Raw genomic sequence first — 23,892 nt, forward strand, 5'->3', positions numbered from 1 at the left:
ACATGTCTTAAAAATTGCTAAAAACGACATATTATAGCTTGTACAGACGTGTTATGGTATACACAGTGGATTTAAAAGCCAAGAAAGGCCAAAAACTTCATAATTTAGCATGTTGAAAAAATGGCAAAAAACGCCATAGTATAGTATGTCGAAAAAGTCCAATTTTGACCTAACTTAAAAATTGCTAAAAACGACATATTATAGCTTGTAGAGACGCGTTATGGTGTACAATGTGGAATTAAAAAGCCAAAAAAGGCCAAAAACTTCATAATTTAGCATGTTGAAAAAATGGCAAAAAAACGCCATAGTATAGTATGTCGAAAAAGTCCAATTTTGACCTAACTTAAAAATTGCTAAAAACGACATATTATAGCTTGTAGAGACGCGTTATGGTGTACAATGTGGAATTAAAAGCCAAAAAAGGCCAAAAACTTCATAATTTAGCATGTTGAAAAATGGCAAAAACGCCATAGTATAGTATGTCGAAAAAGTCCAATTTTGACCTAACTTAAAAATTGCTAAAAACGACATATTATAGCTTGTACAGACGTGTTATGGTATACACAGTGGATTTAAAAGCCAAGAAAGGCCAAAAACTTAATAATTTAGCATGTTGAAAAAATGGCAAAAAACGCCATAGTATAGTATGTCGAAAAAGTCCAATTTTGACCTAACTTAAAAATGGCTGAAAACCACATATTTTAGCATGTAGGGACGCGTTATGGTGTACAATGTGGAAGTAAAAGCCAAGAAAGGCCAAAAACTTCATAATTTAGCATGTTGAAAAAATGTCAAAAAACGCCATAGTATAGTATGTCGAAAAAGTCCAATTTTGACCTAACTTAAAAATTGCTAAAAACGACATATTTTAGCATGTAGGGACGCGTTATGGTGTACAATGTGGAATTAAAAGCCAAAAAAGGCCAAAAACTTCATAATTTAGCATGTTGAAAAAATGGCAAAAAACGCCATAGTATAGTATGTCGAAAAAGTCCAATTTTGACCTAACTTAAAAATGGCTGAAAACCACATATTTTAGCATGTAGGGACGCGTTATGGTGTACAATGTGGAATTAAAAGCCAAGAAAGGCCAAAAACTTCATAATTTAGCATGTTAAAAAAATGTCAAAAAACGCCATAGTATAGTATGTCGAAAAAGTCCAATTTTGACATGTCTTAAAAATTGCTAAAAACGACATATTATAGCTTGTACAGACGTGTTATGGTATACACAGTGGATTTAAAAGCCAAGAAAGGCCAAAAACTTCATAATTTAGCATGTTGAAAAAATGGCAAAAAACGCCATAGTATAGTATGTCGAAAAAGTCCAATTTTGACCTAACTTAAAATTGCTAAAACGACATATTATAGCTTGTAGAGACGCGTTATGGTGTACAATGTGGAATTAAAAAGCCAAAAAAGGCCAAAAACTTCATAATTTAGCATGTTGAAAAAATGGCAAAAAAACGCCATAGTATAGTATGTCGAAAAAGTCCAATTTTGACCTAACTTAAAAATTGCTAAAAACGACATATTATAGCTTGTAGAGACGCGTTATGGTGTACAATGTGGAATTAAAAGCCAAAAAAGGCCAAAAACTTCATAATTTAGCATGTTGAAAAAATGGCAAAAAACGCCATAGTATAGTATGTCGAAAAAGTCCAATTTTGACCTAACTTAAAAATTGCTAAAAACGACATATTATAGCTTGTACAGACGTGTTATGGTATACACAGTGGATTTAAAAGCCAAGAAAGCCCAAAAACTTCATAATTTAGCATGTTGAAAAAATGGCAAAAAACGCCATAGTATAGTATGTCGAAAAAGTCCAATTTTGACCTAACTTAAAAATTGCTAAAAACGACATATTATAGCTTGTACAGACGTGTTATGGTATACACAGTGGATTTATAAGCCAAGAAAGGCCAAAAACTTCATAATTTAGCATGTTGAAAAAATGGCAAAAAACGCCATAGTATAGTATGTCGAAAAAGTCCAATTTTGACATGTCTTAAAAATGGCTGAAAACCACATATTTTAGCATGTAGGGACGCGTTATGGTGTACAATGTGGAATTAAAAGCCAAAAAAGGCCAAAAACTTCATAATTTAGCATGTTGAAAAAATGGCAAAAAACGCCATAGTATAGTATGTCGAAAAAGTCCAATTTTGACCTAACTTAAAAATTGCTGAAAACCACATATTATAGCTTGTACAGACGTATCATGGTGTACAATGTGGAATTAAAAGCCAAAAAAGGCCAAAAACTTCATAATTTAGCATGTTGAAAAAATGATAAAAAACGCCATAGTATAGTATGTCGAAAAAGTCCAATTTTGACCTAACTTAAAAATTGCTAAAAACGACATATTATAGCTTGTAGAGACGCGTTATGGTGTACACTGTGGAATTAAAAGTCAAAAAAGGCCAAAAACTTCATAATTTAGCATGTTGAAAAAATGGCAAAAAACGCCATAGTATAGTATGTCGAAAAAGTCCAATTTTGACCAAACTTAAAAATTGCTAAAAACCACATATTTTAGCATGTAGGGATGCGTTATTGTGTACAATGTGGAATTAAAAGCCAAGAAAGGCCAAAAACTTCATAATTTAGCATGTTGAAAAAATGGCAAAAAACGCCATAGTATAGTATGTCGAAAAAGTCCAATTTTGACCTAACTTAAAAATTGCTAAAAACGACATATTATAGCTTGTAGAGACACGTTATGGTGTACAATGTGGAATTAAAAGCCAAAAAAGGCCAAAAACTTCATAATTTAGCATGTTGAAAAAATGGCAAAAAACGCCATAGTATAGTATGTCGAAAAAGTCCAATTTTGACATGTCTTAAAAATGGCTGAAAACCACATATTTTAGCATGTAGGGACGCGTTATGGTGTACAATGTGGAATTAAAAGCCAAAAAAATGCCAAAAACTTCATAATTTAGCATGTTGAAAAAATGGCAAAAAACGCCATAGTATAGTATGTCGAAAAAGTCCAATTTTGACCTAACTTAAAAATTGCTAAAAACCACATATTATAGCTTGTAGAGACGCATTATGGTGTACACAGTGGAATTATAAGCCAAAAAAGGCCAAAAACTTCATAATTTAGCATGTTGAAAAAATGGCAAAAAAACGCCATAGTATAGTATGTCGAAAAAGTCCAATTTTGACATGTCTTAAAATGACATATCATAGCTTGTAGAAACGAGTTATAGTAAACAAAGTGGAAATAAAAGCTAGAAACAGCTAGAAACTTCTTAATTTAACATGTCGAAATAATGGCAAAAACACTATCGTATTGCAAGTCGAAAAACGTCAAATTTTGACATGCCTTAAAAATATCTGAGAACAACGTATTACAGCTTGTAGAGACGTGTCATATTGTACAAAGTGTAAATAAAAGCCAAAAATGGCCAAAAATGTAATAATTTAGCATGTTGAAAAAATGGCCAAAAACGCCATCGTGTAATATGTCGAAAAAGTCCAATTTTGACATGTCTTAAAAATGGCTGGTCCAAATTGTGATAATTTAGCATGTAGCCAAAAACTTCATAATATAGTAAGTTGAAAAACGAATACGACATGTCCAAAAAACAGCTGAAAATCACATAGTAAATTATATCGAAACATGTCGTAGTATACTATGACATTTTTGGCTATATTGAGCTTTTGACATGGTAGTTCGGGATTTACTCAGTTTTGTACAATATTAAGCAGACAGCAAATATGATTCCACAAACATTTATTCCATAAAGCAAAACAAAACAAAACACAATATATCCTCCTATAACTGCTAACCACTCTGGGCACAAGTGTGGATTGGTAAATGTGTGTGTGTATAAATGTGAGAGAGAGAGGGGGGGGGGGGACAAAAAGAGGATGTGTTGGTGTGAGCGTGAACACACCAAGAGGGAGGGGTGAATTGACTACCAACAGACGCTACAACAAGATGCGAGGTTCAAAGATTGCCGCAGAGCAGAGAAGGCCTTAGCTTACAATGTGGCTGGTCAGACAAAGTTCCTTCTCTGTGTGCTTCTGTTGGGAGCCAATTTATAAGTGTATGTATGCATCTAACATGAATATAAGGTTCCTTGGTCAGTAAAAGGGTGTTTAGTTTCATGCAAGACCCTGTCCGTGTGAGGCATGAACAAACTAAATCCAAACTAATGGATAACCCAATAACAGAGATCACAACAACTCATTCAATAGCATTACATCAATTCATGGTATACACTATATAATTAAAGACAAAGTAAACAGTTTTGCTCAGCCTGTACTTATTATGCTGTGCCCAGATTTTGCTTACCAATTCAGGAGTGGTAGAAGAGGTCTTTGAGTTGCTGGCTGAAGAAAAGAGGTTCTGGTTCAGTCACTGCTGTGCAGCTCCAAAGATCCAGGAGGAGGTTGGCCGGTCCTGGTGTCCCTACAGAGATAGTAGTTCAGTGCTATCTCAGTTCTGTTCTCCTTGTGGCTTGAGAAGTTAGCTGTGGCTTTCTAACTTCTGTAAAGCCCAAAGTCTCTTCGGGCTTAAAAAGTAGAACTGAAACAAGGCTGCAGCTCCTGCCAAGCTTAGGTGTGAGAGTGGGGAAACGGCGAGCAGGTCCCCCAGACCTGCAACCTTCCTCGGAGGAGGTTTGGGAACAAGCGCCAGAAGAATAGCGGATGCTTCTCTTCTTGACTTGATGACATCCTCGGGGTTCACTGTGGTGAATGAATCATGTCTGGAGACGAGTCCATGGGAAGGGACAAACACTAAGGTGCGAAAGGTGAACCACCCCGGGGGTTGAGGCACATGGCTGTCCCTTTGTTCCAGAAAACAGAGGACATGTAGTCTGAGCCAACGTTTTCAAATGGAGCTGGACTTACAGGAAATGCCTCCACGTGTCCAGTTAAAATTGCACAAATGAACAAATCTGTGCAGTCTGGTGAATCCCAACAATATCGAGACACGTCATAGGGTAGAATGTGGGAAAAAAAAGAGCCAAAAACATCATAATATAGTATGTCTAAAAAATAAACAAAAACGTAATAGTATAGTATGTTGAAAAAATTCAACATATGACATATGACATATGACATATGACAAACACCTGAAAACCACATAAAATAGCTTGTCGAGACACATCATAGTATAGAATGTCGTGTCATGTCATGTCATGCTATAATATAGCGTCCAAAATAGCATAAAAGTCATAATATAGTATGTCGTCCAAAATAGCATAAAAAAGTCACACTATAGTATGTTGTGGAAAATAACATAAAAAAGTTATGCTATAGCACGTCATCCAAATTAGCATAAAAATGTCATACTATGTCATAGTATGTCGTCCCCTTAACACAATTCACAACCCTTGAGACCTCTGTCGTTGGACAGGGACAGGGAAAACGTCATTTCCACAGTGTTGGTAGCAAATTTCTCTTCAAACACCAGAGGGCAGCAGAGACACGGCATATGAAAAAGACAATGTTCCTTTTGTCTCTGTGTCTGTTCAGAGCTGAAGTGTCAGTCTGTGACCTTTATCAAAACACAGTGAAGAAGTTTGTGATGTCTTGACAAAGGTCACAGGCCAAAATGCCAGCATTAGATGTGCAGAGAGTTGAAGAAAATAAGAAGAGGCTTTTCCTCCAGGCACAAGTTCATGTGACTTTTTGAGCCATAAAAATCCAACTATAGCTCTGTGGATAAATCTGTGATCAAATTAATCATTTGATGTGTTTAAGACTCACAGAGAATGAGAGGATTAGAGAAATTATAAAAGCTTTCTTTGATTGATAGGGGCTGACCTTTGCCCCCAGCATGAGAGAGTGCCTTGCTGTCTGCTAGAACCTAGTCAAAGGTCAAAGTCTGCTGGCTGGCAGAATCAGTAGGAGCAGAGTGTGTTTTTGTCCCTCACTGTCTAAGCTCTTCTCGCTCGCTTAACAACAACCTTCCTGTGCTTGGATTGTCACCAGTTCAACAACATGCTGCTTCGGACCGTGGTTCTGCTCCTTGTATGTATATCCACGGGCATGTGTGCCACTTTAGGCCACTACCAAGATCAAGAAAAGGAGGAGGAGGCCACTGCTGTCACTGAAGGTGTTGTAGTAGCTGATTCTGTAAAAGCAGCTGAAGATGATGTTGTTCCTGAAGATACCCAAGTGGGTGACTCACCTCCAGCTGCGGAGCCTGTAGCTAATTCCATTTTTGGTGACAATCTACTGGCTAAATTATTTGCAGGTGATGACCCAGCAGCTGAAAAAAATGAAGTGGATGTCTCTGCAGCAGATGGTGGAAAAGCCGAAGAGTCAGACAGTGATAGACTTGCTGGAGATGCCCCTGGTGTGGAAGCTCTTGCTGATGAAGCTGTCGCCAAGGAGAAGCTTTCATCTTCTTCTGAGGACAACGACATCAGGCCAGTCAAGATAAACCAGTCCCTGAATGCACCCTTGGCACAAAAAGATGATAGCAGCTGGAGCCTCAACTCAATTAGAAATACTTTCCAGACTATGCACGGATACTTTGACTCCCTGGTGGAATTGGCGGGGGGACGCAATGGTGTTTGTCAGTACCGCTGCAGATATGGTAAAAGCAAATCTCTTCATTTAACGTTCTGTTATGTTACTGAGATTCACAAGTGTTTAAGTGGCCTGGTGGTGAGACTTGTATAAATAGTCAAAATTGTCGCAGAAGAGCTGAGAAGTTTTATCAGTGCACCTGTCCTACAGTAGATTTCCAAAAGATAATTATGTTAGGTCTAAATCCAATATTCCTTCTGTGACTTTGTATTTGTTGTCTTAGCTCATTTAAAGTCTAAAATCAATCCTGTTTACAACATGCTTGGCCATCAGGCTGCTGATAATGAAATCTGGTTATCAGTCTACAGTTACGCAATCAATACAGATGTTCTCAAACAGAAGTTACATCTAATCTGTGAAACGACACACACCCAAGAACAACGATAATGTAACTCCTTGACACAGAGTACATGATGACATTAGTTTGTTAACATGCTTTCACTTAAATTTGAGATTAAATGTCTTCTATGTTTTCATAGGGCAACTTCCCCAACCTCGTCCCGGCTACCAGCTCCCAGAGCCCAACGGCTGCAGCTCCTCCCTGGTGGGATTCCAGGTGAATGCCGCTGTAGGTGGCCTGTTCATAGCACCAACAGCCCACAACTACATCACTAAGCCCATATAATAGAGCAAACCACAACCATAATGGCTGGAAATGCTAGTATTATAAACTGTACTGACACAGTTCATTCTTTTGACAGCTTGACCTTGGGATCCCCGCTATGACAAAGTGCTGTAATCAGCTCGACATGTGCTATGACACTTGTGGCACAAACAAGGCTGACTGTGACTCCACATTTCGCTCGTGTCTGCAAGGCATCTGCTCGGACCTTAAGAAGAGTCTGGGCTTTGTGTCGAAGGTACAAGGTGAGATATTTACAGATTTACTTATGCGTAAAGGTCCAGTGTGTCTCATTTAGGGGGATATTTTGGCAGAAATGGAATATTATGAATGTTTTAGTTAGTGTGTAATCACCTGAAGGGAGTAGGAATCAGCATGTTTTCATGAATTTAGGCTGAGACGTTCTTATCTACATAGGGAGCGTATTCTCTTGTATGGAAAACGCAGTGTTGCACTGCCATGTTTCTACAGTAGCCCTGAACAGACAAACCAAACAGTGGCGTTAAATAGGACTATTCATATTTTTGTGACAGCCACCATAGTAAGCAGCCCCTCTGTGCCAAACAGCATTGGAGTAACACTAATTTGTAATATAAAACTGTTTCATTCAGTGTTTTTACTGACTTAAATCACCTGGTCTGTTTGTTTTGAAGAGGAAGAGACCTCTGAGGATTATTCAGCAGGCAGTCAAAACTTCCTGATTGTCTAAATGAGAAATTAGATGAGCCCACGTTAAGTTATCAGAGGAAAAAAGTGAGCACACCTTAGCAGATAGTGGGCAAGTAGCCCATCAGTGATGTGCCAAGCAGCAAAGGAGAAACACCGATATGTAGCAAGAAACTGTTTTTTATAGTGTTTCACCGGTTTTAATCACGTGGTCCATTTGTTTTTGAGAGGAAGAGACCTCTGCGGATAATTTGACTACCTGTCAAATCCTCCCAAACAATGAACACTGAAGGGATTCGAATTGAAAGAAGTTTCAGCTGGATGCAATCTGCAATCTTCACCATTAGATGTCGCTAAATCCCCCTAAATCTTGCACACTGATCCTTTGAAATTACAGGGTGGCATGAGTGGGACCACCTGGGACATCTCACATACATTGTGTTAAAAAAATCAACTTTCTATATCGCTCTCCTTCCTCCTCAGCTTGTGAATCGATGGCAGACGCTCTGCACAGCACAGTGGGGACTCTTGGTTGCAGGCCTTACATGAACAGCCAGAGGGCAGCGTGTCTCTGCGAGGGAGAGGAGAAGGATGAACTGTGACACATTAACAATATCGACAAACTCCTCTATGCTTTCACAGACAGAGTGATGACTATTTATATACATTATACTATATATTTACAGGCTTTTTGTCAAGGAGGCGATACCTCACTTAAACCCTTTCAGGATTCACAGCCTGCGAGTGAAAAAAGACATAAAAGAGGAATGCAAATTTCTCAGGTTTTATTCATGGGCAGTACTGACAAATATTAAGTATCTGAATATGAATTTCAGAATCTTAATTAACTGCTTATGCATGTTACACTCTCCATTTAATTTTAGGCCATTTTTAGGCCTTTATGACTCCATTACCATAAATTACTGCAATGACTCCAAACAAAGTGCCTGATGGGAAGGATATTGTGGTTGGATTAATTTCCTCAAGATAGAAAGACAGTTTAATTACAAAGGCGCACATGTTTTTTCTTTTGTGTGCTGCTATTTATCAAGATAGTCTGCTTAAACTTTAAGTTAATGTCATGTAAATGTAATGCTACTACGTTAATGTTTGATGTTAGTTATTTGCCAGTGTTTGATATTATTTAAATAATAACTACATGGCTAATTGCAGTTGAACTGACATGATTAATTCGATATTAATTTTCAGTGAGGAAGCGCATGCTTTCCAGGGCATGGCACACTGATATCTCTTTCCCACCACACTGGGATGTGTGACGTGCTCCGCGAGCCATCGATTATACCAAGAAAATGAGTCAGAACGCATCCATGGGTGTTCTGCATGTATTTTTCAAGTCAGCAATGGTGTGAAATATAAACCACTTCTATAAATCCACTAAATCTTTAAGCCGTAATCAGGCCTGAGAAATGCCTGAAAGTGTGACCTAGAAAAACATCCTTCATGCTGTAGTTGTTACAAATGAACTGTGGCCCCTCCAAATGATTTCTAATAGAAATGTCATTCACTTTAATGTCAGGAATTTGTGCTGCCGGGCAAAGTGGCAATGAAACACATACAGCTCTGTGAGTGACACTGGAGTTTACATAGAAACAAAGACGACTGTACATACTGTGCATCTGCATGTCTATATGTGTATATGAGGGACTTTTAAATAAACTGGAATAGTCTCCTTTTATCTAAATGTTACTCTGCATATGCAGTTTTGCTGCTGCTGTTTGCATAAGCTCACGGTGTTTTGCTTTATGTTAGCATCATGGCTCAGGCAGGATGAAGATGGGGCCTCCACTCAGTGTGTGCTGCTCCTGAGTTTCACCACTCCCAGCCTCTCTGCGGACACGTCCTCGACAACTCTGAGCGCAATGGGAGTCCCCTGCACCACATACCAACACCTGGCAGTGGAGGAACACTTGCTGTAAACACAGGAGAAAAGCTTGTTTTGAGTACAGAACGAGAAAAAACACCACCACAGTGCAAGGATGGTGCAACTTCAGTTTATGAATACAGTCTTTGGTGTAAAGTGCTACACAGATATTAGCCTGCACACTTGCCAGCTGGCTCCCAGCATGCACTTTTTTTTTTTTTTTTTTTTTTACTCACTCGGTTGTCCTTGCCAATGAACTTGAAAACAGGGACCTGGTAGTGCTTCGAGAGCTGGTCCTTAGATGAGTATTGTGTCACTGTTTCATCAGAGATACACCTGAGAGCAAAGCCAAAGGAAAACTGGAGTCTTAACACAGTACTCAATGATCCATATATGTTTCTAACAAGCCAATTTATCAAGTCTAGCTGCCCCACGGCCCTGAAACACTGTTGTATTTTTAATAGGAAATCATGAAAACAGATTACAGCCCTGCTCTGTTGGTGTCCGTGGAGTAGCAAGAGAAAATCTCTGTCTGGATTCGGTTGGAGAAATGGTTTGCCAAAAGTGAGTATTCCCCAGATAAAAAGGCTGTTCTTTGTTTCGATTTCTCAGCTCAAAATTCTTGTTTTCTTTCCACATTAATCACACGGACAAGGCCAGTGGCATTTTTTATTTGACATTTTCTTGAGTGGAGATTTCCTGTCCTGTAACTGTGTGCAGCTGCTTTTACAGTAAGGCTGTGTGGAAACAGCGACTTGGTCTGATCCTGTTGACATTTATTATAAGGACCATTAATGTCACAGGAACCAAAGGAATTTCTGGTATAAATGGTATAAACAACCGCAGAATTCTTCATTTTTTTTTGTGCATGAGCAAGACACATTAAAGGGTAAGTTGACCCACATAACAACAAAAAAATCATTTTCTTATTTCTAGTCGTATCTATGCATGTATATACAGTTATAGAGCCTTAGCATGCTGTTGCCAAAACAACCACCACATCCTGCACTGATGACGTAGTCCTTGTTGAGACGAAATAGCATTTACACTACAAAAGATATGTGGTAAACTGTGTCCCAGATCACCACGACAAATGGTCTGAGTGATTGGATCACAATGTGTCTTTGTGGTCATTTACACTTGCATTTAGCGCTGGTAACTTGTAATCACATAACCCAAAATGCATGTTAATACCAGGTGTAACCAGGGCTTTGTAGTCATTATGATTCTCTTTGTGGGTTTGTGTCTCTTTGGTATTTATAGAAACTTTACTCAATTATAAAGAGGAAAGGTAAAGAAAAAAACATCACTTTATAGCCAACCACAATAGGTGAATCCTCTACCTACGGCTATAAACAAACCTATTAGTTTAGGTGCTACAAAACACACCACTCTCTTTATAGCAGATGAGTTTTTCTTGAAAGATATCCCTGACACCTACAATGTGATCATGAACTGAGAATAGCTTAAATCTTTATTGGAGTATATCTTTTAGTATTAGAGGGTAGCATAACAGAAACCTATTCATTTAAAAAAGTAATGGAGATACTCCTTCCAGCAGTGCTATTTTCTGGTCCAAGGCCTTTGCAATTAGTGTGCTATACCATGCAGCACAAGATGTGGCATTAAAACTGATCAAAAAACCCACAACTCACCCATCTTTGATGAGGTAATACTTGAGTGCCTGGTCAGCTTTGGGCCCTGGTGTGGCGAAGCAGCTTTCCACCAAGGCAGACAGGCCCTCCACCCTTTCTTTCGGCTCCACCCCAAAGAAGAGGGAGTCGTGCAGGCGGAGCGATGGCGGGGTGAGGTAAGGCTCTGAGAACTCTGCGCTCTTAAAGAGCTCCAGGGAGAAGGGGAAGACTCCCTCGCTGTGGCCTGCCAGTTCGAGGGCTGAGCTGCGCTGACTTGCCTGGTATCCGTCCGACACTTGGTACTCCCTGGGGAATTCACAGGTGACTGGGAGCACTAACTTGCTGGTGCGGACTATCAGGTCCTTGCTGCTGCCTGGGCTGCTCCTGGGAAGTCCTGTCACCAGGTTGGTCCCCACAATCTTGTCATCTGTCACCTGGGGGTCAACACTCAGTTTATAGCACTTTACAGTGATAGCTTTTTCAATTGATAACAACTGCACATAACCCACTTTAAAAGCACAGTGATATGATACTCAAATATTTCTCCTGGCCATATCCACAGAGACTAAACCCTGAGCACATTCAGTCTAAAACCCAGTGACCTCTGACCTCCACCACTGTGCCACAGGTCTTGAGGCTGAAGCTGAGGTTGATGTGTGTGCCATTGGAGACACCTCGACAAGACGAGTTGGACAGCGAGAGTTCCAGTCCTCCTACAAGGTCTTTAGGCACCGACACAATAATAGAGCTGGAATCACACTGGACCGGCACTGCAGGACACAGAAGCAGAGATATGACATGTTATTACTGTCCCATAAAAAGGAACATAAATACGATGACAAAAAGATAAAAACACACCACCCAATCTGTTTGTTGCTAAAGTACATAAAGAGACATAGATTATTGAAAGTAATCAACATAAATGAGTTGATGATGAACATAATCAATGATTGCAACCCTAAATTTTAATAGCTTTAGTTGTTTTTGGCTAAAAAAAACAAAACAAACAAAAAAAACGTTTCTCGATGTAAACAGACAGTGCTACAGCGAAAAACAAGTACCACAACCTCATATTTCTTACCTTCATCACTGACTCAAGCTAACATCTGCTCATGATACCATTTAGATTTCATACATATTTTATAATAATAATAACTTTATTTAAATAGCACCTTTGAAAACACAGTTTACAAACTGCTTTGACAAACACGGCAAGGCTAAGACTGTAAACCCAGTAACAAAAAGGCAGTAGACAGAACACAAAACACTAATAATAATAATATCAATAACAATAATAATAAGCAAGTAAAAAGATAAATTAGAGGCTAAAATTAAAAGACAAGATAAAACATTTTAATAAATAAATAAAATTAAAAGATGAGTTAAAAGACACATTGAAAAACAACTTAAAAGAAGAATTAAAAGACGACATCACATAAAGTCAAGTAGAGGAAAATGTGTTTTAAGAAGTGATTTAAAAGAAGTTTTTGATTCTGTCGGTTATCACAGAATCAATCGCAGGTTGTTCCAAAGACAAGGCGCCCTAATGGCAAAAGCACGCTCACCTTTAGTTTTAAGCCTCGACATAGGAATGACCTGGAGGGCCCCACCTGTGGCCTGACTCATATTGGGTTAACATTTCTATAATATAGTTAGGGGCCAGACCCAGACGACCTTTAAAAGTGATCAGTAAATCTTAAAATCAATTCTAAAATGAATGGGGAGCCAATGGAAAGAAGCCAGAACTGGGCTGATGTGATGTCACCTATTGAAACCAGTGAGAAGCCTAGCTGCTGCATTTTTGACAAGTTGTTGGCGGGAGAGTGATTTTTGATTTATGCCAGAGAGGAGGGAGTTACAGTAGTCAAGCCTGGAGAAGATGAAAGTATGTATAGTTTTTTCCAGGTCAGAGTGTGATAGTGTATGTTAAATTTGTGAGATTGTTCTTAATTGAAGGAAGCAGGATTGGACAGTTTTACTGAAATGTGAGTGAAAGGTTAAATCTGAATCAAATATAACTCCTAAATTTCTGGCAGTGGGTTCTAAGTTAGTGAAAAGTGAATTACTTAAAAAAAAATCTGGGGTTACATTGTTTTTTGTTTTTTTTTTTAAATTAAATTAGAATAAAAGGATGCTCTAGTATCTTTAACTGCTTTCAGATAATTCTTCATCGCATCTTTCCAGATTTCATAAAATACATGTAAACCTGTCTTCTTTCATTTTCTTTCCTTACTTCTTCAGTCTCTCTTTAGTTTTTCATTCATTTATTTAACCAGGGTTGATGTGTTATATTTGACTTTTTGAATTTTTATGGGGCAACATAGTCCAAGACAGCCAGACAGGTGTGGTTAAAACAGGGGACCAGCTCCTCTGTGTTAAAATTTAGGTTAAAAGCAGTTAAAGAGGAAGCATTAAAAAGCTCTGAGAAATTGCTAGCTGACGTGGAATTAACAATATGGCGGTGGACCGGTGTGCTGTGGTTAAAAGGCAGTTGTGTTAAAACCAGATTGAATAAAAAAGCTTTGTGATCAGACACACAAGGGTCCTTCAATGAGTGGGGTGCAGTCTCCTTCAGTGAGCCAAGTTTCAGTGATAATAAAAAAAGTCAAAATTATTAAAATCTAATGTTGACGATGTTAATGTTAATGATCTAATGTTTAAAAGGCCAAAATTTACAGACTTACAGAGAAGGGCAGGGGTTGAGAGAGGTTGCAGATGGATTTGAATTAAGTTGTCATGATTGGCAGCAGTGGGGTGAGACACAGGGTGTGTAATATTGAATTTTTGGTGGGAAATTATGGTTGTTATAGGGCACGGTGGGCCAGATCTGTGTGAGAGGACTGGAAGGGGTGCAAGGGGAGTGGGTAGTGACGGTGATTCAACATGGGAACCCTTGTGGGAGTGTGATGTGGAGTTAAATGACTGGAAGGACCTGTCATTAGGACCATGTTGTGTGGTTGTAGTTGTGACATAGAGGGAGAGGGTTGATCCGGGTTATGAGGGAGAGATGTAAACAGTTTTTAGGGAGTGATTGCACTGCGTACTGCAAGTTAGCTGACAGCATCTGGCTGCCTCGTTTGTTGGGGTGTATGCTGTCTCCTCTGAAGAGAGAGGGACAATCCCAAAACAGATGAAAATTGCCTAGAAAACACATGTTGTGAGATTTGGTGGAGAAGAGCCATGCGTTAAGATAAATTAATCTGCTAAAATGTTCCGCTCCATGAGCTAAGGTGGGAATGAGGCCAGAAATAAAAACAGATTTGCCAGAAGTTTTTTTAAGACATAAAAGAGGAGGTTAAAATGATGTTTGGTGCGTTCAGACTCCCGATGCGCTGTGTTGTTTGTCCCCACATTGACAATGATTCTGTGGAGGGAGGCTGGTAGAGTGGGCAGTAGATCCATCTGTGACACCATCGGAGACATGGAGGGAGGGAGGTGAGCGGACACCGGGGCCGGCCTGACAGAAGGAGCGAGTGTAGGAAATGTGTTTTGACTGAGCTACAGCAACAGAGATAAAGCTTTCCATCAGCTGATCTTTTTTCCTGATCTCGGTCTTCAGGCGGGGGATGTCCTCTGTTAACCTTTGAGTATTTTAATTTACAGTCGCAGTCCGCACACACAACCATCATCGCTGGATTCACGATCGTACAGTGGAAAACTTAACTCAAGTTAAAAGTAATCCCACAATCGTAAAAGAATACTGTTAAAACAAGTTTTGCCGGGCAGTGTAAAGTGGCGCTCACCCCAGCATGTCCTCTCGCGCTTCAGTGTTGCTCCAGCAGATGAAAAGCCCTTAACAAGTTAAAATCCACGTCCGATTACTAAAAATCTTTATCCAGTTAAAAGAAGTGGTTCAAACAGCCAATCTCTAGGCGTGAACTAAAAAGATATGGCAGATAGCTCGATAAAAACAGGCTAAAAATCCGATCAAGTCAGCGCCTCTGACAGGTAGACACAGACGCCGACGCATGCGCACATCAATGATCAGTTATGCTCTGGAGAGGAGGTAGCTTGCCTTAAGATCATGGATCATTCAGGCAGCCGTGACAACACTCACTTGTTAGTGTATTTAAGTACTTTTCCCAAAATGTACTTTTTTCACGGCAGTCATTCTGACTTGTCATGATAGGAAAAGCACAGGTGAAACTTAACCCCCCCCAAAGTGGTATGCAGCCATCATTAATGTTATTGAATACACCTGTGCTTCTCCTACTAAGACATCTGAAAATGTCTGCCGTGAAAAAGGTCAATGAGTAGTCAAGTTTACTCTCCCAAATTGCATGAAAAATATTCCTGTTTCTGGTTGACGTTTCCACATACATGATTGGTTGGCAAGCCCACCCTGTGGAGCTCAGAAGGGTTAAATAAAACAAATGTATTAACTTATACTGGGTAGATTAATGTAAGCGTGCATCTCTGTGTGACATATGACATACTATATTATAACTTTTTATGACATACTATACGATGACATTTTTCATGGCATCCCAAACAGTGATATTTGTATATACTGTATGTGTATCTTTTGTAACATTTTTACTGAAATACTGCACTATGACATGCTAAACCATGACTTTTTTATCACGTACTATATTATGACTTTTTCAGACCTTTTATAACATTCTTTAGGATAAATTAAACTATGACATTTTAATGACATGCTAATATAGAAGTTTTTTCATGACATACAGAGTTTGACCTTTTTTGACATACTACATTTTGTACCGGGTAGATTAATGTTATCGTGCATCCCTGTGTGACATATGACATACCATACTATGACTTTCTTTTGACATTCTTATAACATCCTAAACTAGGACTTATTTCATGACATACTGTAGTAAGACCTATACTGTATGTATTAACTTATACTGGGTATAACCTGCCATATATACATCCCAGTATTTGATAGTAATTTTAAACCATTCCCCATCACTCAGATTACATCTTGGGTTCTTGTGCTGAATGATCCTCAGGTTTTTACAAATGGCTATTTGCGACCTTTTAAAGGTTTTGTAGAATAGCTGCCTTGGTGTGCAATTCCAAAAATTCCATCATTGGCTGATTAGACTGTTGATTTCAAACGGCTGATTTAATACATATTTTGCCCTTTTTTTTATACATATTATCTAATAAGCTGTTATCAGTTAGTCAAAGAAATTATCCACAGATAAAGCTATAATAAAAACAATCATTAGCTGTCCTGCTATCCAAAAATACACTGATGTGTAAATGATCTGAAAGCAAAATATTGTTTTGCAGGATTGTCTCATTTCTCAAACCAAATGTGTGCAGATTATTATCCACTGCTAATAAATAACCCTGAACAGAAATGTAAAATATGCAGCAATGGCCTGAGGAAATGCATTTTGGACAAACTTCTACTATCGAGAACATCTTTTTAGATCAATGTTTGTATCTCTGTGCCAGCTTGCCTTGCTGTCTGACTGATTATCTAACTTGAAAATCTACCTTTCTCTCTCTCTCTCTCTCTCTTTCTCTCACACACACACACACACACACACACACACAGACCACACTGATACACACCCTGACATGTGCGTTTGTCCTCTCCCAGCTCCAGCCCTCTGGGACAGTGGCACTGATAGGAGTCCAGCAGTGTGGAGCAGCCATGGCTGCAGCCTCCATTGTTAACATGACAGCCTGCTATCTCTGCATAAGGCGACACAGAGAAAAGGAGACAGTGAAGAGCACTGTGTGGTGTCCCTGCTTTAACTATCTCTGCACAGCATTGACTGTTGTGTCACATGCACATCAGGACATGGATGTACCTCTACAGTTGCGTCCATCCTCATCCAGCACACGGCCCGGCCCACACTCACAGCGCCTGGAGCCTTTAGTGTTCACACACACCTCTGCACAGCCGCCGTTGCCCTTCTCACATTCATTCACATCTGAACATTAGGACACACACCACAGCTGGATCAGATATTATTATCAGACGAGGCCCGTTTTAATCGACTGAGTAGCAGATGGGTGGAGTTTATCACCTCAAGGCAATTCACTTAGTGTTCCTGGGAGGTAGATGATAAATCGACTTTAAAGGACTTTAAAACTGCATTTATAATACTGAGGACTGGTAAAGAAATAATGATGGGTGAAATAAAAGGAGGGACTAAAGTGAGAGTGCAAGAGAGTGAGGAAGGAGAGTAAGCGAAGATGGAGAAATGAAGAAGTCATTTCTGAGACAGCGAAAGGCAGATTTGGTTGATGGGTGAATAATGAGATAATGGGAGTTTTCAGGCCTGCTAGGTTCCCTCTGCATGCCTGTCACCCATCATTAGGTGTACCGTCCGGTGTAACACACACACACACACACACACACACACACCTTTCCAAGAGTCAGCAAATGCAAAAGCAATATTTCAGTCTGTCTCTATCGCTGCTTTGCTTTGAGTGCTTTGCACTCATCCTTCCTACTTTATGATCCATCTTATCATTTAGAATATGTAAAATTAGAAATAACTCTTTTGGTATGGAATTGTAACATTTAAATACACCCTTAAGGTCGTAGAAGCTATATGAAAAGGTTGGGACAGCTGCAGTCACAGGACCGTGCTTCATTAGAGCAGTGCTTCCTAACCATGGATACCTCAGGGGGTACGTGGAAAGATTGTGGAGTAGCATATTTCATAAAAAGAAGTTACAATTTGATTTAAAGAACATATCCACGTCTTGAATCAGCTACAACATCTCAAAGCAATTTGCAATTAAAAGGGTTTGAAAACTAGTTAACAAGTAAACTGTCAAACATTTGAAAGTGTTAGGTTAAATACAAGGAAACATGTTAAATAGTTAGCCAAAAGCAATGGGTAATAGGATATATGGTGAAAATCGGGTAATGGGTTGTTGGTTTATATGTTGCCAACATGCCACGAGCATGGTTAGGTATTGATTTTTGGTTGAATTTAGGTTGTGACATTTGGTGACCAAAATTTAATGTCAGGACAGCGTAGAATACTGATGAGAGATTACAATATTTTTGTTGGTTTAAAGTTGTGTTGTTAAGTAACCAAAATCCAACATTGTCTTCACGTATGTGTCATGTCAACATCTTCTTCACATAAAAAAACAACATTTAGTTGTACGGTATGGAGATCAAAACACAAAGACTGCCAAACATCATAATGTTAACACCTAAACAACGCAAAATTTAAACATCATTAGACATTTAAAATATGATTACCCCGATTTTCATAACAAGCAAAATTTAACATCTGTCCAACGTAAGAGTCCAACATCTTTCTGATGTCATACTAACGTCTGGTGCCAGCTGGGTCAAAAAGATGAATGGAGCGAATGGTGTTTGTTTTGTTGAACAAACTCAATCCACTGCCAAAGGTCTATAAAATGAAGGTGAAAGCTACAAAAAAAGCTAGACTGAAAGTTATTTGTATATTTTAATTGTATCTATATACATTTTGCAGCTGTTTGCAATCTGGTTAGATGCTAAACTGCAGTTCATCATACTGGTACTTATGCAGTGACAGTAAATCTAATATATGTTGACCTTCAGTTAAAATCATGTTCTTGTCAAACTACTTTTTAAGGTCAAGGTTGAACTTTGACACTCAGGTTATTGAAATGATGTCCCTCTTAACATGAATGAATGTGAATGTGAGTTATCAGTGAAGACAAAAAAAATTAGTTAATAAAATTAAAATTCTCATAATGAATGCTTATGTTGTCTTTGCAGCCTCTGCGCCACATTATCAATACCCAGTTATGTGAAGGAAACATTTAAATAAGAATAGTATAATAACAGCTTATCCAGATGTATGAGTGGTTTCATCAAAACAATGGGTCAACATACTGAGAAAGCAGTCTGATTAATTTCCCTTGTTATTGTTTTTCAGAAACTATTTCCAGCCTATCCGTCTTCGTGTCTGTTACAAAACTTATCTGTCCGCTCTCTTCCTCCCTCTCTGTCTGTCTCACCCAGGCATGTTTGTCTGTCTGGTCCCAGGACAGTTCCAGGTGCACAGCGACAGTCAGACTCGGGACATCTGGGACCTAAACAGTCCACTTCATCACAGATATCATAGAAATCTGTGCAACACACACAAGCAAAAATAAATTAGCATAACAAAAGACAAGAAAATTAAAAATAACTCAGTTAAGGAATTTACTTTTCATATATCAAACATGCTCCCTTACGGCCACAGTAAACATGGAAGCAGACGGAGGGTCTGGGCAGGCGGTAGACAAAGTAGCCTCCAGTACAGGCCTTCACATCGACGCTGGCGTTCCACTGACAGCAGTTGTCATTGAAGCTGGCACACACAGGCAGGGTGACGATGCCTTCGTTGGGTTGAGGGTGGGTGCCGTTGAGCCAGATGGGAGCATGGGTGCCACAATGATTCTCAGACACGCAGAAGGTGGGCATGGCATCCCCTGCCATGCCAGTGAAGCGATACCATTCTCCAGACATGTGGCTGTCGCACAGGGGCACGCCGGTTGACTGGTTGACGTGGTAGTCTGTGTTCCTCCAGGGTTCATTCAGGCTGATGTAGGCAGAGCAGGGGTCCAGAGCTGAGGCGGAGAAGGCAAGGCAAGTTTATTAGCAAGTTCAAATAGCAAAGTTTGGCAAAAGGCAATTTAAAGTGCTTTCCATATGAAATCAAAAGCCTAGAAACATAGTGCAGAAGGAACACATTACAAAAAGACATTTAAATACAATTAAAAATGCCACTAAAGAGTTAGAGAACAGAAAATAAAAGCCAGTCCATATATAATGCTAGTCCATAGACAAGCAGTATATCTTGAACCCCTCCCTGTGTTTTTGACATCTATACTGGCCACTTGAGCAAACTCGCTACCATGAAGCAGACTTTTGGACCTCAAAGATAAACTGTAACACAGAGTCAATTCTAATTGAACTAAAAGCCAACAAGCCGTCCACAAAGAACTCTTTATCCGGTCCTGTCAGAGGCGACTCTTTTCACTACAGCCGGCTTTGCAGAATCAGGAGAACAACTGAACAAGCAGAGTAAACAAAGTGCAGCAAAAACAATCAATAGCATCTCCCTCTCTTCATGCCCTCTCAACGGTGTAATTAAGAGGTAGACATAAAACAAAAGGAAAAGAAGAATACGTGAGGGATGATGGGAGCAGGCAAAGTGGGCAAGAGTAAGTGTTAATCACAGAGAATCAGCAGGGATGAAGAAACAGCGGGAGGCTCATCAGTGTGGCAGTAAAGCATCTTCAGCGACAGGCCAGGAGCCAGGAAACATGACAGCTGACGACCAGCTCATAACACTTTACTGGAGCGGTAACCAGCACTATCACCAAACCTCCAGGCTTTCCATTTAGCTGGATTACTCTACATAAAATATCCATGTTTATGCTCTCTGTGTGACATGTAATGGAGGTCAAGGTTAATGTTTACAACTGTTCTTTTCACTTTGTTTTGCTTTCACAAATAAACACACAAACACCAACACCATTTCGGAGTTATGACGAAACATCTGTGTGAGACAGGACTCATTTTGTGACCATAAATGATGTCACCACACATCATTCTCAGCCTTCATCCACTAATGGACAGTCCATCTTGTCGCGACTTGCTGCTCCAATAAAAGCAGAGGGATCAATCCACGGCTAGACCCACTGACAGCGTAAACGACCAGTTTTGGAGACATACGACTGACCAACTGTGTTCCAGCTCACACAGCACAGAAGGGGCAGAGGACATAGCTGACTCATGCGGGTGTATGCTAATGGGAGCGTTAAATCTTCCAGATGGGGCTTGAATAACTTAATATGGCTATTAAGGGAACGTGGAGCCAAGCCTGACCTGAGTCAGACTCCAGCCTCTTATCTGCACAGATGAAGATGAAGACCCAGAGTAAACACTGTCCAACCTTATGAGTTCTCGTAATTAATATTCTTTGTTAAAGGATAAAGCTGGTGATATTCTATTATTTTTGTGAATCCCATGAAAAGACTAAAACCTGCAATGAATTGATCCTGCTAACACCTGCGCTTGTGTGGCCAACACCTGATATTTATTATCCCTCTAGACCCGCAGTATTGTCCAGAAACCATTAAAAGCACATTAATGAGCAACACTGCTGCATTATATGACACCCCCCTTCATTAAAATCCCACATACGCCAACCTGCTTCTGTAAATACTCACTAGAGCACCAAATATGTGTTATACGCTGCTGAAAATAGTCCCTGCGAAACAAAGGAGATTAAAAACATTTGCATTTGTCCTGCCAATGAAACATGAAAGTAGAAAAGGACATTTTCACCTCAAACTGATGCATAACAATTTACCAGAATACAGGACATTATGTGTCTGATGCTAAATATTTCCTGGAAACCCCCAGTTGCATATATGTTCCCCCGAGTGTTGAAACATAACCTACGCCCTCGCCACAAAATGCACAATTTAACCCAGAAAGCTACAATGCCCACAGCTGTTTTAGTAAAATTATGAAGCCTTTTAGAATAGAATAGAAATTTGTCGTCCACCTCAGATCACATGATAAAAGCAGATGAGCAGTTAGTAAAACAAATGTAAAGACAAGGTCATTAGAGTCACTCTACAGATTAAATTAGTTCATATTAGTGTCTGTCTGCAGTTAAAAACTCATCAGTCACTTTGTTGGGTTAAGAAAATTGATGGCACTTGGAATGAAGGACTTCTTGAATACTTTTTTTGTTGCCAGAGGGACTCTATAGTGCTGATGAGAGGATGGCAGCGATCAGATAAGATATGCATCGACTCAAAATACAAGAGATTATTATTCGTCTATATGATGATGATGATGATGATTATTATTATCATTGTTAGATGCAGAGTTTAGGTGACAGCATCAGGCATGTATTTGTGGCCTGTTTTTAAGGATTTACATCTTTAGTAGAGTTAATTGGTCTTAGAGTTGAGTGCAACAAATAGTTTAGAAAAGTACAAAAGTATTGGAAGATGGACCAACACATTATTGATTTGGGTCTTTTCATGGGATTTGTTGACAAAAAGAAACATATTAAAAAATGTCAGCCTTATCCTTTAACCTATGGCAATTAATAAATAAACAGATGAATAAATAAATAAAAGCAAAAAAAACCCGGCTACAAACAGGCAGATTTGACACATATTGCTGTGCAATAGTTCTGTTATAATCTTAATGTAGAGTAAAAAACATCAAAATAATGACAAAAAAAAAACATACACTCACCCACACCTGCAACTGCAACGACCTCCAGGAGCAGACTGATAATCACCCAAAAAATCATGATGTGTTTTCTCAGAGCTGGCTAAATTATAATCTGAGTTTAGCCTAATAGAGCATGTGTATCTAGCTCTTTTGGTTCAACCTTAGGGGAAGCCTGTCTTTAATAGGCGCCTCTTATCTGTTTGTGTCATTTTGTCATGTCTTTCTGTCTCACCTTGACCTCTTAACCCTCTGCTCCCCAAATCCAATGACAGGACCATCCTCCCATTGTTTCCCACTCTCCTCCCTCCGTCCGTCCTGCACAGACACACAATCTGAAACTACACCAAATATATCTCTTATGTTGCCGTCATGCTGTGAAAAAGTGTAATTGTGGCTTTTTTACGTCTTAATGTCTTTTCTGTCTCATCCTCCCTGATTTAAAGGGTGTGGAAGAACGAGCAGTGATCTAATCTGCAGTGGCATTTAACCAATCTCACTAATCTGCTTAGTGTCGTGCTGAGGCATCTCTCACTTCAAGACGATGGCGAGGTTTGCAAACTGAGGACACGCTGTGCCAGTGGAGTGAATATGTTCTCATCTAGCTCATTACTTGACCGCTATAGTACTGGCCAGAAAATATCTGAAGCTTGGCACCTTTTCATTAAGAAAGAGCCCAAACTAACCTGACGCCCGCAGTTTTTGTTTCTCATATGTAATTAAATCAATGGAGACATAAATCCAGCAGGCTGTTAGAAGAAATGAGGTGGAACATGCCATTCCTACTTTGTGATTACTGCTGGAAATAAGACACCTTTCGACCTTCTTGCTGCATGGCTCGATGGCACAGGCAGATTTAATCAGCGTACTTTTATTATACTAGTACCACATAACCGCATTGTTTTTTGGAAAGCCACATATAGTGTTTCCATTTCTGATGTCCCCCTTATTGTTATCCATTGTTCAATTTTCCTCTAAATTTCACCATAACTTGGTTTTTAGTTTTTGGATTTTTGAGCATTTTTTTAAAAATGATATTGCAATTTTTAGGTTGGGTTCAGGTTGTTTTAGTAGTTTCTCTGCTGTCATATGTGGTGCATTTTCAGGTAAAAGATAAGGGTAGGGTTTTTTTAAGCCATGCTATAGAGACGAGGCATCTGAAAAACAATGTCAGTCAGTCGAACTATGCTAAATATTGGATGGATTTTGTAAAAATTTTGTGTGAACATACACGGTCCCCGGAGGCTGAAGCCGGATAACTTTGGTGATTTGTGTATTTTTTTCTATGGTGCCACTAGGAAGTAGCAGAGAATGTTTAATTTGAGAAATTATATAACATGAC

At 39.3% G+C, this 23,892-nt stretch overlaps 2 protein-coding genes across 3 annotated transcripts; one reads left to right on the plus strand and one right to left on the minus strand.

Annotated features, from left to right (window-relative positions):
- Positions 1-5,874: 5,874 nt before the first annotated feature.
- Positions 5,875-9,556, plus strand: pla2g12b (phospholipase A2, group XIIB). Of its 2 annotated transcripts, none has more exons than XM_088086093.1 (4): positions 5,875-6,568; positions 7,041-7,129; positions 7,263-7,428; positions 8,333-9,556. In XM_088086093.1, the coding sequence occupies exons 1-4, from the start codon at positions 5,968-5,970 to the stop codon at positions 8,449-8,451; spliced, it is 975 nt and encodes a 324-aa protein (XP_087942219.1). In that variant the 5' UTR covers positions 5,875-5,967; the 3' UTR covers positions 8,452-9,556. The 2 variants fall into 2 exon arrangements, with proteins under 2 accessions (XP_087942219.1, XP_042358758.1); XM_042502824.2 differs by having other exon boundaries at positions 5,877-6,568; positions 7,041-7,117.
- oit3 (oncoprotein induced transcript 3) lies at positions 8,620-22,741 on the minus strand. The gene is made up of 9 exons (XM_042502820.2): positions 22,575-22,741; positions 19,544-19,918; positions 19,325-19,435; positions 17,158-17,280; positions 16,916-17,038; positions 11,975-12,135; positions 11,387-11,799; positions 9,968-10,067; positions 8,620-9,780 (listed from the first exon to the last, which is right to left on the minus strand). The coding sequence occupies exons 1-9, from the start codon at positions 22,630-22,632 to the stop codon at positions 9,622-9,624; spliced, it is 1,623 nt and encodes a 540-aa protein (XP_042358754.1). The 5' UTR covers positions 22,633-22,741; the 3' UTR covers positions 8,620-9,621.
- Between the last annotated feature and the right edge of the window lie 1,151 nt (positions 22,742-23,892).

Source organism: Plectropomus leopardus, chromosome 13, assembly GCF_026936395.1.
Source record: "Plectropomus leopardus strain MGB_pleo_1.0 chromosome 13, ASM2693639v1, whole genome shotgun sequence".
Lineage (NCBI taxonomy): Eukaryota > Metazoa > Chordata > Actinopteri > Perciformes > Serranidae > Plectropomus > Plectropomus leopardus.

Excerpts from the sequence above, each read along its gene's own strand:
- oit3 (XM_042502820.2), bottom strand. The coding sequence starts at position 22,632 with ATGATTTTTTGGGTGATTATCAGTCTGCTCCTGGAGGTCGTTGCAGTT. Across the intron at positions 19,436-19,543 it reads CTTCCATGTTTACTGTGGCC|ATTTCTATGATATCTGTGAT; the intron begins GTAAGGGAGCAT and ends TGTGTTGCACAG. Across the intron at positions 9,781-9,967 it reads TCATTGGCAAGGACAACCGA|CAAGTGTTCCTCCACTGCCA; the intron begins GTGAGTAAAAAA and ends CTGTGTTTACAG.
- pla2g12b (XM_088086093.1), top strand. The coding sequence starts at position 5,968 with ATGCTGCTTCGGACCGTGGTTCTGCTCCTTGTATGTATATCCACGGGC. Across the intron at positions 7,130-7,262 it reads GATTCCAGGTGAATGCCGCT|CTTGACCTTGGGATCCCCGC; the intron begins GTAGGTGGCCTG and ends TTCTTTTGACAG. Across the intron at positions 7,429-8,332 it reads CTTTGTGTCGAAGGTACAAG|CTTGTGAATCGATGGCAGAC; the intron begins GTGAGATATTTA and ends CTTCCTCCTCAG.